The 15,811-nt window shown below is 42.6% G+C and overlaps 1 protein-coding gene across 1 annotated transcript; it reads right to left on the reverse strand.

Annotated features, from left to right (window-relative positions):
- Positions 1 to 10,734: 10,734 nt before the first annotated feature.
- On the reverse strand, positions 10,735 to 15,589 carry rtp3 (Receptor-transporting protein 3). The gene is given in 2 exon segments (NM_001141116.2): positions 10,735 to 11,726; positions 15,386 to 15,589. Coding segments are annotated over 2 exon segments (498 nt in total). The 5' UTR covers positions 15,535 to 15,589; the 3' UTR covers positions 10,735 to 11,377.
- Between the last annotated feature and the right edge of the window lie 222 nt (positions 15,590 to 15,811).

The following is a 15,811-nucleotide window of genomic DNA, read 5'->3' on the forward strand; positions in this document are numbered from 1 at the left end:
GGAGGAAGTAGGCCTTATACGGAAGTCGGTTAGTGAGTATGCCTCCCCTTTAGTCATGGTATGGAAGAAAAATCTCCTTTGTTACCTGGCTCTGTAGCGACTTGAAGTTGTGACTAGCCGTCTAAGTGCCAACAACATCAAACTAGCACCCAAGAAATGTCACTTCCTACAAAGAACAGTGAAATTCCTCGGACATATCATTAAAGATAACGGTGTGTCAGTAGACGCTGATAAGGTGGAGTCCATTGCCAAGATGAGCCAAGCTCAGCTGATGTAGGCAGATGGAAGCACTCCCTCTGCTCAGAGGCTAAAATCTTTCTTGGGTATGGTATTATATTACCAGCACCTCAATCCTGACTGTTCCGCCATAACCAAGCTTTTGCTTGCACTCACCGGGGGTCAAAAGAGAAGGGGAAGAGATGGGAAGAAGAAGGGCAACAGTGGGATTTTCCGGAAGCAGACGCTATTGGATTTGACTGAGGAGTGTGTTGTTGCATTCCAGAAGCTGAAGTATGCTCTTCTGAACTGTGTCTTTTGAACTGAGGTCATTCATTCTCTTCACTGTAGCTTCTTTGGATGGTCTCGGGGCTGAAACTGTACAACTTTGATTCAAAGTGTTAGGGTTTAATACGGTAGTATGATGGGAGTTGCAACCTATAACACACCTCGTTTATTCTCCTCAGGACTTTGAACGGCCCCACAAATCGCGGACCCAGCTTCCGGCAGGGCAGGCGGAGGGGCAGGTTCCGGGTCGAGAGCCAGACTCTGTCTCCCGGATTATAAATGTATTTTTGAGGAATTTGTAATTCGCGCCACGCCTATCATTGGATATTGGAGCAGGTGTTCCGCTAGCGGAACGTCTAGATGTAAGAGGTTAATCAACTATTTGTTAGCATAACCTATATAAAATAACAGAGAAGCTATGCCACAATATTAAGTATATAAACTATAGATAATTGAACACTGCTATATCTTAGAGAAAGTGGCTCATGTGATGGTGGGTCATGTGGCCAGAATGATGATGCTTTAAAACAGGGTTTTGCAAGAGCTTTTTGCTGAACAACAGCAATAACAAGATAATGGGTGCAATGTAGGGGTTTTAGAGAACTGTGCATTGTGTAACAGGGTGTAGGCAGCTGACTTAGTGATAGGAGGTTGTGAAACCCATCACAAGGGGAGCATGTGAGGAACAGGTAGAGTGGAGAAACAACAGTATAAGTAAATCACTGGAAATTGAGTGGTTGCTGACTCTTGAGTATACACTAAGAAGATAAGATCCAACGCCTGGCAACATGTGATGCGTCAAGAGGTTGGGACCAACCTGCACGCCAACGATAGGCTGAAGTAAGTCTAAACCACACCCAGTCTCTACACTGACAGGCCCAGCAAGGAGTGGGAACTACGTCTGTCAAGAAGTATTTAAAGAAGAACTTGTGATGACATTTCAGTTCTCTGTCTGCCTTGCGTGGTGTTTCAGTGAGCCCGTATATACGAACAACATACTTACCACTCAAGTGTTTGCATTAATTAAAGTACAAAGAAATCAGAAGTTACTCTATGCTGACTATTTTGTTCCGACACCAGATTCGAATTGACGCGACCCAACAAAAGCGTAACCCAGGCAGCAAGAATACAGTATCAGATGCACTGAGCCGTGACTCCTTCACAGTGACTGTCAAGCAGAGACTGATGAGGGAGTCCTACCAAGCACTTCTGTCTGAGGCTGTTGGGATGGTGAATGATGATGTCCAAGATCGTTCCAGGTGGGCTTCTTATCCCCAGGACATAACCTCCTTGACCACTGCTGAAGTGAAAGCCATATGTCAGCTTCATATCGACTGGGAAAGTTTAACTGAGATGCAAGCAATCCAGCTTGGTTCTGTTGGGGTTCGTTCCTTGTTCCTTGTCAATCATTGGCTCATTGGTGAAATTAGCATTCAGACAATATCTTTAATTAAATCAATCAAAAACCTTTATTAATGCAATTGCAGACAGAAGTTTACAACAGGAACATAGCACGCACGTTTCCGAGTAAGTTCTGCAAAATAGAAAAGGGTCCGAGTTGTTTTATTGTGCCTGGAGTCACATATCTCAGTGATGTCACTGCCTACATCATTACCTTCTACTCATGAGACCAAACCCATGCCTACACAGCTATGTAAACAAGAGTTTCAGTGTTGTCTAAAGGCTCAGCAGTGAATGTCCACTCCCCAAGGTGATTTGTAGTGGGATGTCTGACTAGACTCTTATCTCTTACACTCCCCTGCAGAGTTCTGTCTCACTGTCACACATTTCTCAGACCGTTTCTTTATAAGAGGCAGAGACTAGAAAAGACTGCGGAACAATATTAAACCTTTATAATGAATATATACTGCTCAAAAAAATTAAGGGAACACTTAAACAACACATCCTAGATCTGAATGAAAGAAATAATCTTATTAAATACTTTTTTCTTTACATAGTTGAATGTGCTGACAACAAAATCACACAAAAATAATCAATGGAAATCCAATTTATCAACCCATGGAGGTCTGGATTTGGAGTCACACTCAAAATGAAAGTGGAAAACCACACTACAGGCTGATCCAACTTTGATGTAATGTCCTTAAAACAAGTCAAAATGAGGCTCAGTAGTGTGTGTGGCCTCCACGTGCCTGTATGACCTCCCTACAACGCCTGGGCATGCTCCTGATGAGGTGGCGGATGGTCTCCTGAGGGATCTCCTCCCAGACCTGGACTAAAGCATCCGCCAACTCCTGGACCTGTGGTGCAACGTGGCGTTGGTGAATGGAGCGAGACATGATGTCCCAGATGTGCTCAATTGGAATCAGGTCTGGGGAATGGACGGGCCTGTCCATAGCATCAATGCCTTCCTCTTGCAGGAACTGCTGACACACTCCAGCCACATGAGGTCTAGCATTGTCTTGCATTAGGAGGAACCCAGGGCAAACCACACCAGCATATGGTCTCACAAGGGGTCTGAGGATCTCATCTCGGTATCTAATGGCAGTCAGGCTACCTCTGGCAAGCACATGGAGGGCTGTGCGGCCCCCCAAAGAAATGCCACCCCACAGCATGACTGACCCACCACCAAACCGGTCATGCTGGAGGATGTTGCAGGCAGCAGAACGTTCTCCACGGTGTCTCCAGACTCTGTCACGTCTGTCACGTGCTCAGTGTGAACCTGCTTTCATCTGTGAAGAGCACAGGGCGCCAGTGGCGAATTTGCCAATCTTGGCGTTCTCTGGCAAATGCCAAATGTCCTGCACGGTGTTGGGCTGTAAGCACAACCCCCACCTGTGGACGTCGGGCCCTCATACCACCCTCATGGAGTCTGTTTCTGACCGTTTGAGCAGACACATGCACATTTGTGGCCTGCTGGAGGTCATTTTGCAGGGCTCTGGCAGTGCTCCTCCTGCTCCTCCTTGCACAAAGGCGGAGGTAGTGGTCCTGCTGCTGGGTTGTTGCCCTCCTACGGCCTCCTCCACGTCTCCTGATGTACTGGCCTGTCTCCTGGTAGCGCCTCCACGCTCTGGACACTACGCTGACAGACACAGCAAACCTTCTTGCCACAGCTCGCATTGATGTGCCATCCTGGATGAGCTGCACTACCTGAGCCACTTGTGTGTGTTGTAGACTCCGTCTCATGCTACCACTAGAGTGAAAGCACCGCCAGCATTCAAAAGTGACCAAAACATCAGCCAGGAAGCATAGGAACTGAGAAGTGGTCTGTGGTCACCACCTGCAGAACCACTCCTTTATTGGGGGTGTCTTGCTAATTGCCTATAATTTCCACCTGTTGTCTATTCCATTTGCACAACAGCATGTGAAATGTATTGTCAATCAGTGTTGCTTCCTAAGTGGACAGTTTGATTTCACAGAAGTGTGATTGACTTGGAGTTACATTGTGTTGTTTAAGTGTTCCCTTTATTTTTTTGAGCAGTGTATATATATTGTGAAACTGAAGTCTAGGACCCTAGAAATGTAACACTGGAGAAAGAATCACAACATGAGAAAGAATGGAGCATAGCCTGTAGTCTCGTGAATAGTGGCATTGTAGGCAAATGTCAATACAACTTAACCTGTTAGGGCTAGGGGGCAGCATTGACACGGCTGGATAAAAAACATACCCGATTTAATCTGGTTACCACTCCTACTCAGTAACTAGAATATGCATATACTTATTACATATGGATAGAAAACACCCTAAATTTTCTAAAACTGTTTGAATGGTGTCTGTGAGTATAACAGAACTCAAATGGCAGGTCAAAACCTGAGAGATTCCTTTACAGGAAGTGGCCTGTCTGACCATTTCTGGAACTTCTTTGCCATCTCTATCATTTACTAAGGATCTCTGCTCTAACGTGACACTTCCCACGTCGTCCATAGGCTCTCATAGCCCGGGAAAAAACAGAATGTCGTCATTCCAGCCCCAGGCTGAAACACATTATCGCCTTTCTCAAGTGGCCCATCAAGAGACACTAGTTTATGCGCGTGACCCCGACCGCCCCCGCCTTTGGGATTTTTTCCTCTGTTTGCCGAAAAGGAGATTCCCTGTCGGAATTTTACCGCTTTTCTACGAGAAAAATGACGTAAAAATTGATTTTAAACAGCGGTTGACATGCTTCCACGTACGGCAATTGAATACTTTGAATTTTATTGTCAGGAATTGCGCCAAGCGCGCGACACTTCTTTACTATTTCGGATAGTGTCTGGAACGCACGAACAAAACGCCGCTATTCGGATATAACGATGGATTATTTTGGACCAAACCAACATTTGTTATTGAAGTAGACGTCCTGGGTGTGCATTCTGACGAAGACAACAAAAGGTAATGACATTTTTATAATAGTAAATATGATTATGGTGAGTGCTAAACTTGCCGGGTGTCTAAATAGCGAGCCCGTGATGCCTGGGCTATCTACTGAGAATATTGCAAAATGTGCTTTCACCAAAAAGCTATTTTAAAATCGGACATATCGAGTGCATAGAGGAGGTCTGTATCTATAATTCTTAAAATAATTGTTATGCTTTTTGTGAACGTTTATCGTGAGTAATTTAGTAAAATGTTAGCGAATTCCCCGTAAGTTTGCGGGGGTATGCTAGTTCTGAACGTCACATGCTAATGTAAAAAGCTGGTTTTTGATATAAATATGAACTTGATTGAACAAAACATGCATGTATTGTATAACATAATGTCCTAGGGTTGTCATCTGATGAAGATCATCAAAGGTGAGTGCTGCATTTAGCTGTCTTCTGGGTTTTGGTGACATTATATGCTGGCTTGAAAAATGGGTGTCTGATTATTTCTGGCTTGGTACTCTGCTGACATAATCTAATGTTTTGCTTTCGTTGTAAAGCCTTTTTGAAATCGGACAGTGTGGTTAGATTAACGAGAGTCTTATCTTTAAATGGCTGTAAAATAGTCATATGTTTGAGAAATTGAAGTAATATGATTTTGAAGATTTTGAAAATCGCGCCACAGGATGGCAGTGGCTGTTACGTAGGTGGGACGAATTCGTCCCGCCGGTCCCATAGAGGATAAGCATAATCAATTGTTATAATACATCAAACAATTATTATAATACATCAAACATTTCGTACACAGTTCCAGTTCCAACAGCTGTTTTCTCCTGGTATTGACACTTTGCCTGAACTATCGCGTGAAGAACATTGAGATCTCCAGCTGCAGGACTCTGTTATTTCCAAGGTTATCCCTTTCATCTTCAAAAAGAAACGGCCCACTAGACAACACCGATATGCTGTTTCTTCTAAAGTGTTGTTGCTGATCAAGCTGTGGGAGCGCTTGATCCTAAAAGACGGAGTTCTGTATCATGTCATTAAGGAGAGTCACACAAACCAGAGAACGTTCCAGTACGTCTTACTAGAGGTGTTGAGACTCAAAGTAATGACTGGCATTCACGACCTTGCAGGACATCAAGGCCAAGCTAGAACTCTAGCACTGGCCAGACAGACGTTTTTCTGGCCTGCACTGGAGGGAGACATCAAGGAGTATGTACGCTGCTGCCAGAGATGTGTTCTAGCAAAGACTCCAGAGCCAGCTGCTAGAGCCCCGTTAGAGAGCATCAAAAATTGCTCTCCCATGTAGTTGGTATGTTTGGATTTTTGGACAAAGGAAGACACTAATAAGAACTCAATTGAAGTTCTAGTAGGTGACTGACCACGTCACTAAACTTTCCCAGGCATGGCCATGCAGAAACCAGACAGCCAAGCAAGTAGCTCGTAAACTGTGGGATCATGTCTTCTGTGTCTAAGGATTTGCTGCAAGGATCCATGCTGGTCAGGGTGAAAATTTAGAGAGCGAGCTAATAGCAGAACTGCTTAAGCTCGCCGGTGTCCAAAAGCCAAGAACCACGGCGTATCACTCAATGACGAATGGAGAGACTGAACACTTCAACAGGACTTTAGTCAGCATGCTCAGTAGTCTACCCCTGAAAACCAAAATACATTGGCATGATCAAATCCAGTCATTTGACATTCGCCTACAACGCCACTGTTCACGAGACTACGGGCTATGCTCCATTCTTTCTCATGTTTGGTAGGGTCCCTCAGCTACCAGTGGATGTGATGTTCCACAATGTCGTGGACGACTCCAGTGTTGTGGATTACAACAAGTATGTCAAGACTTTGCTCACTGGGCTAAAGGAAGTTATGAGTTTTTCCCAAAGACAAGCAACAGAGACAACAAGGTTGAAAGTATGACAAAAGGGGGAATCGTGTCCTAATTGCCAACAAGGGCGAAAGGGGCCACTGCAAGTTGGCTGACAAGCATAATCCCAAGGTTTTCACAGTGACTTCAGTCAATCCACAAACTCACACGTACAGAATCCAAGACCGCGACGGCAGAGAAAAGGTGGTTCACAGAAATCTATTGTTGCAGGTCAACTTCTTTCCATTTGAAATCGATGATTTTTACATTTTTATTTATTTTTTATTTCACCTTTATTTAACCAGGTAGACTAGTTGAGAACAAGTTCTCATTTACAATTGCGACCTGGCCAAGATAAAGCAAAGCAGTTCGACACATACAACAACACAGAGTTTCACATGGAGTAAAAACAAACATACAGTCAATAATACAGTAGAAAAATAAGTCTATATACAATGTGAGCAAATGAGGTGAGATAAGGGAGGTAAAGGCAAAAAACGCCATGGTGGCAAAGTAAATACAATATAGCAAGTAAAACACTGGAATGGTAGATTTGTAGTGGAAGAAAGTAGAAATAGAAATAATGGGGTGCAAAGGAGCAAAATAAATAAATAAATAAATAAATACAGTAGGGGAAGAGGTAGTTGTTTGGGCTAAATTATAGATGGACTATGTACAGGAGCAGTGATCTGTGAGCTGCTCTGACAGCTGGTGCTTAAAGCTAGTGAGGGAGATAAGTGTTTCCAGTTTCAGAGATTTTTGTATTTCGTTCCAGTCATTGGCAGCAGAGAAGTGGAAGGAGAGACGGCCAAAGGCGTAATTGGCTATGGGGGTGACCAGAGAGATATACCTGCTGGACCGCGTACTACAGGTGGGTGCTGCTATGGTGATTATATATGTATGTTCAACCTTCCCAAGTTCTCTCACGTCACCCCGCTCCTCCGCTCTCTCCACTGGCTTCCAGTTGAAGCTCGCATCCGCTACAAGACCATGGTGATTGCCTACGGAGCTGTGAAGGGAACGGCACCTCCATACCTTCAGGCTCTGATCAGGCCCTACACCCAAACAAGGGCACTGCGTTCATCCACCACTGGCCTGCTGGCCCCCCTACCTCTGAGGAAGCACAGTTCCCGCTCAGCCCAGTCAAAACTGTTCGCTGCTCTGGCACCCCAATGGTGGAACAAGCTCCCTCACGACGCCAGGACAGCGGAGTCAATCACCACCTTCCGGAGACACCTGAAACCCCACCTCTTTAAGGAATACCTAGGATAGGATAAAGTAATCCTTCTAACCCCCCCCCCCTTAAAAGATTTAGATGCACTATTGTAAAGTGGTTGTTCCACTGGATATCATAAGGTGAATGCACCATTTTGTAAGTCGCTCTGGATAAGAGCGTCTGCTAAATGACTTAAATGTAAATGTAAATGTGATTCAGAGCACTTCAATGACAGTGATGCTGCAGGACCTTCGATCAATGTAGATGCAGGAGAGGCCACGCACTCCGGCGATGGACTGGACAGGAAAGACATGGAGGACTCTGGGGAGGAAAGTGCATTTTGGATGGCAGAGGATTCAAGCAATTGCTCTGAGCTCTGGACATCGGATGGAAAGACAGAACCAGAAGAACCTCCCTGAGGAAAATGACTTGGAAAGCACCTCTGAAATCCTGATAGACAGAACCAGAACAACCTCCCTGAGGAAAATGACTTGGAAAGCACCTCTGAAATCCTGATAGACAGAACCAGAACAACCTCCCTGAGGAAAATGACTTGGAAAGCACCTCTGAAATCCTGATAGACAGAACCAGAAGAACCTCCCTGAGGAAAATGACTTCGGAAGTACCTCTGAAATCCTGATAGACAGAACCAGAAGAACCTCCCTGAGGAAAATGACTTCGGAAGTACCTCTGAGATCCTGATAGACAGAACCAGAAGAACCTCCCTGAGGAAAATGACTTCGGAAGTACCTCTGAGATCCTGATAGACAGAACCAGAAGAACCTCCCTGAGGAAAATGACTTCGGAAGTACCTCTGAGATCCTGATAGACAGAACCAGAAGAACCTCCCTGAGGAAAATGACTTCGGAAGCACCTCTGAAATCCTGAAGCTGATTCGTTCAAACTGTCCCCTGATCACTGATCTAAGGCCAGCACCACTATTAGTCACCATGGCCCCTAGCCCAGTCTAATGTAATGCACCTGATGAAAGCAGCCCAGTGGCAGATGATTGCGCAACGTCGTGGAGGGTAGATAAACCAGTGAGACTAAAACAAGAGACTAATTCAATCCCCCAGAAGGTGCAAGTTTAACATAGTGCTGAAATAATACAGAGACTTAGTAAAAAATGTTTGTTTGTTTCTTAAACTGCTAAGAAGGAAGATATAGTGTAAGAGGCCCTATGCATCTTGGGGCAGTTGAAGGCCTGATCAACCATCACTTGCCCTGAACCCTATGGGTAGCTTTGAGCTGAGTTCAGAATGATGCCTTGAGCCTGGTAGATTATTTTTGGTTGGTGAAATTCAGGAGGGGTAAATGTAACAGTTATTCAAATATTTTGTGAATTTCACTAGGTTCATATATTAATATAGCATGTTGATTTGTTATTATGCATGCCTGAATCCTGGGGAATAGGGGAGCGAGCATTTATGCCGTGCTCAAATCAATTTGATGCACTAGGAGAAGTAGGAACTCTTTTTCTGTCGTCTTCGGGAAAAGTTATATTACTTTAAGTACAAAAGTCATATCCACAGTGTTTTGTTCATGAATAATGTTATATATTTACAGTTGACTCAAAAGTGGATTTGAAATGTAGATGTATATTTATTGTGTTAGTGTGTAGTAAAATAGGTACCGGTACCAGGGGCGAAGGCATCAGAGGAGGCTGGTGGGCGACATGTCTGGAAACCACTTTTGACTCCATTCCATTTATTTCATTCTAGCCATTACAATAGGCATGTCCTCATAGCTTCTCCCACCAGCCTCCTCTGGTAGGCATGGGTGGGACTGTGGGGTCTAGGGCACACTTACTGGGGAGCCAGGCCCTGCCAGGCCCACCCAATCAGATTGAGCAAAACTAAAAAAAGAATACATACTCCTCAGGAAGACAGTTGGCTGTCATTAGTATATTCTTATGAAGGCTACACTTACATGCAGGACTACAATGTTTTACAGTTTATACATTATTATAATAATCCACTTCGTCACATGCGTTTTGAATCGAGCATCAATGACCAAAATTGAATTGTTTTTTTCCTCAACAACAAAAAAAGCTTGATGCAAGGTGGGCTCAAACCCACGGTTAAAAAACGCTATTGATTACATGTCTTCCCTCCATTGGAAAAGCCTATAAGACTGTGACATCAGAGAGGCGGGCAAAGCAAGCTTCAAACAAGAAGCTCACCCCGTGAAGCACACAATAATATCAGTGACATCGTTTTTCTTCTGTTTTGATGTTAAGATTATAAAACTGTCATAAATAACGCACAGTGCCAAACTGTGATATAAATCTGCGTACCTTGTACTTGTGCATTAAAATACATAAAAAGTTGCCAATATTATGTTAAAATGTTGTAATTCTGTAATTTGTTGTCTCATTTCACCAACCACAGCTAGCTGGAGTAGGACAGCATGGAGTAGCTAAAGTGGGACAGTCTTATAGGCTTTTCCAATGGAGGAAAGAGATCCAGTTTACATTAGAGACCTCCTGTACTCTGGTTAGGCAGGGCTCTGCTTCTTGTCGTACTGTATCCTGTTCATGGTTTCTTCTAGTACTGTTATTAGTAATGCTTATCAATGCACAACCACAAGCACCTTTTTTCCCACTCCCACTCATGTTGTTGACTGTGGAAAATTTAAAACGTGGATAACCATTTTTTTTAAATTACATAATTCAAATAGGCTAACGAAAGGTACCGGATCTCAGCTCCGCCTGGCACTCATTTGGATCATAGGTACAGGGTCTCGGACCGGGTGGGACCTGGTCCAATTTAACCCCTGGTTGTACGTAGTCATTGTTTCTATGTGTTTTTCTGATGAAGTAACTCGACAACAGTGAAATTAGATTTTTAAAGCAGTTTTATAGCAGGTCAGGACATTTGACTCAAAGTTAAACATCATAAAAGGGTGTTTTACTCCCTGCTGACGCCATATGCAAAGAGAAGAACACACACACACACACACACACACACACACACACACACACACACACACACACACACACTGAATATTATTTTTAAAAATTGTCACGTTTTGCAGTCCCACAAATATTTGTAATCGATGCAAATGGGTTTCTAAAGCAATGTTGCCTTGCTTGTATGCATTTGCATTGTATTAGCTGGAGTTGTAGCACCATAAAAGGTGATGTACAAATCATATCCCATGTCAGGTGAGGACATCTGTTGAGAAGAAATTCCTTGAACTCTTTTTAAGAGTAAGAGATTTTAATGCAGATCGGAAACTACTTTCTCAATCAAATATCAACTTTTGTATAAAAAAAACAAGTACATTTTGTCTGGATTAAATGGTGGACAATTCAGTTACTGGCTTCTTTTTTCCCCACATCTTGATTCAGAGGATATAGCTTTCAGGAAATCAAATTCTCTCTACATTATTATATCCAGTTCCACATCCAACTCTCCTCAAAATTGTTCATTGATTATACAATACATATAGGAATTAAACATTTCCCAGATGTTTCCATATTTTCCCTTCTATGTTTCTTTTGTGGTCACCTGTCTGCAGATGCCATGTTTACAGGCTTCACAATGGGCAGCCTCATGGGGTCCATCACTCCTCCCATCCAAATGGAATGGGATATTCTTTTCACCTGCGTCCTTATTGTAGCACTTGACGAGGATCTTCTCGACAAGCTTCCCCAGCAGCACCTCAATGTTGTCTGTCTTAAAATGAGGCTCCTCCATTGTACTCTGTACACACTTCTTGCACTCCTGTCTGTAGCGTTTCACTTTAACCATCCCCTTGTCTTCCAACAGACGCATGTGAAACACCACCAGAACTCTTTTCGAAGGCCAGGTCCTTCTACACTTTGAACACATGAACCTGCAGGGAGAGATAAGTGATACATTTGAAGTCGGAAGTTTACATACACCTTAGCCAAATACATTTAAACTCAGTTTTTCACAATTCCTGACATTTAATCCTTGTAAAAATTCCAAGTCTTAGGTCTTTATTTTAAGAATGTGAAATGTCAGAATAATAGTAGAGAGAATGATTTATTTCAGCTTTTATTTCTTTCATCACATTCCTAGTGGGTCAGAAGTTTACATACACTCAATTAGTATTTGTTAGCATTGCCTTTAAATTGTTTAACTTGGGTCAAACGTTTCTGGTAGCCTTCCACAACCTTCCCACAATAAGTTGGGTGAATTTTGGCCCATTCCTCCTGACAGAGCTGGTGTAACTGTCAGGTTTGAAGGCCTCCTTGCTCGCACACACTTTTTCAGTTCTGCCCACAAATGTTCTATAGGATTGAGGTCAGGCTTTGTGATGGCCACTCCAATACCTTGACTTTGTTGTCCTTAATATGGCTTGGGGGCAGTATTTCGATGTCTGGATGAGAAGCGTGCCCAAAGTAAACTGCCTGTTACTCAGGCCCAGAAGCTAGGATATGCATATAGATTCAGATAGAAAACACTAACATTTCCAACTGTTAAAATAATGTCTGTGAGTATAACAGAACTGATACGGCAGGCAAAAACCTGAGGAAAATCCATCCAGGAAGTGGGATTTTTTTGATGTGGGTATTTTCAATTGAATGCCTATAGGGTATCTAATGGGTTACGACCCAGATTGCAGTTCCTATGGCTTCCACTAGATGTCAACAGTCTTTAGACATTGTTTCAGGCTTGTTTTCTGAAAAATAAAGACGAATGAGACCTTTCTCTCAGTGGACTGTAGAATCATGCAGTGCTGGTTTTGCGCGTGACCAAGTGCGCGCCCTTCGTTGTTTTTCCTTTCTATTGAATACGCTATTGTCCGGTTGAAATATTATCGATTATTTAGACAATTGACAACCTGAGGATTAATTATAAACATCGTTTGACATGTTTCGACAAACTTTACCGGTACTATTAGTGTAACGGGTGTCGTAATGATCAGACCAAAATGCAGCGGGAACGTGTATACGCATCTTCTTTTTTTTATGTGAAGAAGGAAAACAAATCACGTATACAAAACAAACGAACGACACTAAACAGTCCCGTCAGGTGCAACATACACTAAACAGGAAATAACTACCCACAAATCCCATAGAAAAAACACCCCTCTTAAATAAGACCTTCAATTAGAAGCAACGAGGAGCAGCTGCTTCCAATTGAAGGTCAACCCCATAAACTAAACATAGAAATAGAAAGACTAGACTAACATAGAAATAAACTAACAAGAACATAGCCCAACAAACCCCGAAACACTCTAAACAAACACCCTCTGCCACATCCTGACCAAACTACAATAACAAATAACCCCTTTACTGGTCAGAACGTGACAATTAGGATGTATTCATCTGCATGTTTTGACCGCCTTTGAGCCAGTGGATTACTGAAAACGCGCCAACAAAACTGAGTTTTTGGGATATAAAGAGGGACTTTATCAAACAAAATGAACATTTATTGTGTAGCTCTTGTGACTGCAACCATATGAAGATCTTCAAAGGTAGGTGATTAATTTTATCGCTATTTCTGACTTCTGTAATTCCTTTACTTGGTTGTAAAATGTTTGTATGCTTTTGTAAGCGGGGCGCTATCCTCAGATAATCGCATGGTATGCTTTTGCCGTAAAGCCTTTTTGAAATCTGACAAAACGGCTGGAATAACAAGAAGTTCATCTTTAAGCCGATGTATAACACTTGTATTTTTTATGAATGTTTATTATGACTATTTCTGTATTTTGAATTTGGCGCTCTGCAATTTCACAAGATGTTGTCGAGGTGGGTCGCTAGCGGAATGCCTGCGCCGGAAAGGTTAAGCCATTTTGTTGTACTTAAGCCATTTTGCCACAACTTTGGAAGTATGCTTGGGGTCATTGTCCATTTGGAAGACCCATTTGTGACCAAGCTTTAACTTCCTGACGGATGTCTTGAGATGTTGCTTCAATATATCCACATCATTTTCCTCCCTCGTGATGCCATCTATTTTGTGAAGTGCACCAGTCCCTCCTGCAGCAAAGCACTCCCACAACATGATGCTGCCACCCCCATGCTTCATGGTTGGGATGGTGTTCTTTGGCTTGCAAGCCTCACCCTTATCCTCCAAACATAACGATGGTCATTATGGCCAAACAGTTCTATTTTTGTTTCATCAGACCAGAGGACATTTCTCCAAAAAGTACAATCTTTGTCCCCATGTGCAGTTGCAAACCGTAGTCTGGCTTTTTTATGGCTGTTTTGGAGCAGTGGCTTCTTCCTTGCTGAGCGGCCTTTCAGGTTATGTCGATATAAAACTAGTTTTACTGTGGATATAGATACTTTTGTACCTGTTTCCTCCAGCATCTTCACAAGGTCCTTTGCTGTTGTTCTGGGATTGATTTGCACTTTTCGCACCAAAGTACGTTCATCTCTAGGAGACAGAACGTGTCTCCTTCCTGAGCGGTATGATAGCTGCGTGGTCCCATGGTGTTTATACTTGCGTACTATTGTTTGTATAGATGAATGTGGTACCTTTGGGCATTTGGCTCCTGAGGATGATCCAGACTTGTGGAGGTTTACAATTGTTTTTCTGAGGTCTTGGCTGATTTCTTTAGATTTTTCCATGATGTCAAGCAAAGAGGCATTGAGTTTGAAGGTCGGCCTTGAAATACATCCACAGGTACACCTCCAATTGACTCAAATTATGTCAATTAGCCTATCAAAGGCTTCTAAAGCGATGACATTTTCTGGAATTTTCCAAACTGTTTAAAGGCACAGTCAACTTAGTGTATGTACACTTCTGACCTACTGGAATTGTGATACAGTGAGTTATAAGTGAAATGATCTGTCTGTAAACAAATGTTGGAAAAATTACTTGTGTCATGCACAAAGTAGATGTCCTAACCGATTTGCCAAAACTATAGTTTGTTAACTAGAAATTTGTGGAGTGGTTGAAAAACGAGTGAATGACTCTAACCTAAGTGTATGTAAACTTCCAACTTCAACTGTATGTAAATATCTAATTTCAGTAATAAGTATATTTCATGTCTTAATTCTGAATGTAATCTATTAAGTCCCTATCCGTTTCAATACAGTAATTTAACATTTAATCAGGTTTAATTGTCACGTCCTGAACAGTAAAAGGGGTTATTTGTTATTGTAGTTTGGTCAGGGCGTGGCAGGGGGTGTTTGGTTTGTGTGTTTCTGGGTTTTTGGTTTATGTTCTATATTTTCTATTTCTATGTGTTTATCTAGTTTTTATATTTCTATGTTGGGGTTTTGGACCGACCTCCAATTAGAGCCAGCTGGTTGTCGTTGCCTCTAATTGGAGGCCATATTTAAGTGGGTTAGTTTTCTCTTGTGTTTGTGGGTGGTTGTCTCCTGTATAGTCTGTGCACCTTACGGGACTGTTTTCGGCGTTTGTTTTGTTGAAGTGGTTTTTCTTAAATAAAGTAAGAAGATGATAAATATACCCGCTGCATTTTGGTCCACCTACAACGATTAATGTACATTTGTAAACACATTTCTATGTTCTGAATTGATATACGCCTATTTACACTTTATTCAAAGAGCCTACCTTGCAAATGCCCCACTGATGTACTTCTGCCAACCTCTCGCTGGGCAATCAGGAATGATGGTGTTATCAAATTCAATGCTCCAGGTGTCCTCTATGTCATGCTCCTCAATCGTGTTCTGGAGAATGCTGGCCCATTCCTGAAGATCCATTGCTTCTGAGCAGAGGAAGTAGTAGCTTTCCGAAACGGACAGTTTAGCTGTAGCTTTTCGAAACGTATGCCTGTCTGTTGAGATTGTGTCTACTCACTGGGCTTTATATATGCTATCTACAATGACTGGGCTGTCAATCATCACAGCTGATTGTTGATTGGCTCTGCATTTGGACAACTGACATCAATACCTCTGTTGCTAGAGATACAAAAAGAAGAGAGAAATGAAACTGAAAGCTTGCTCTCTGTTTTCCGTTAAGTTTCGATTTGCTGCTGAA

Source organism: Salmo salar, chromosome ssa16, assembly GCF_905237065.1.
Source record: "Salmo salar chromosome ssa16, Ssal_v3.1, whole genome shotgun sequence".
In the NCBI taxonomy this organism is placed as follows: Eukaryota; Metazoa; Chordata; class Actinopteri; order Salmoniformes; family Salmonidae; genus Salmo; species Salmo salar.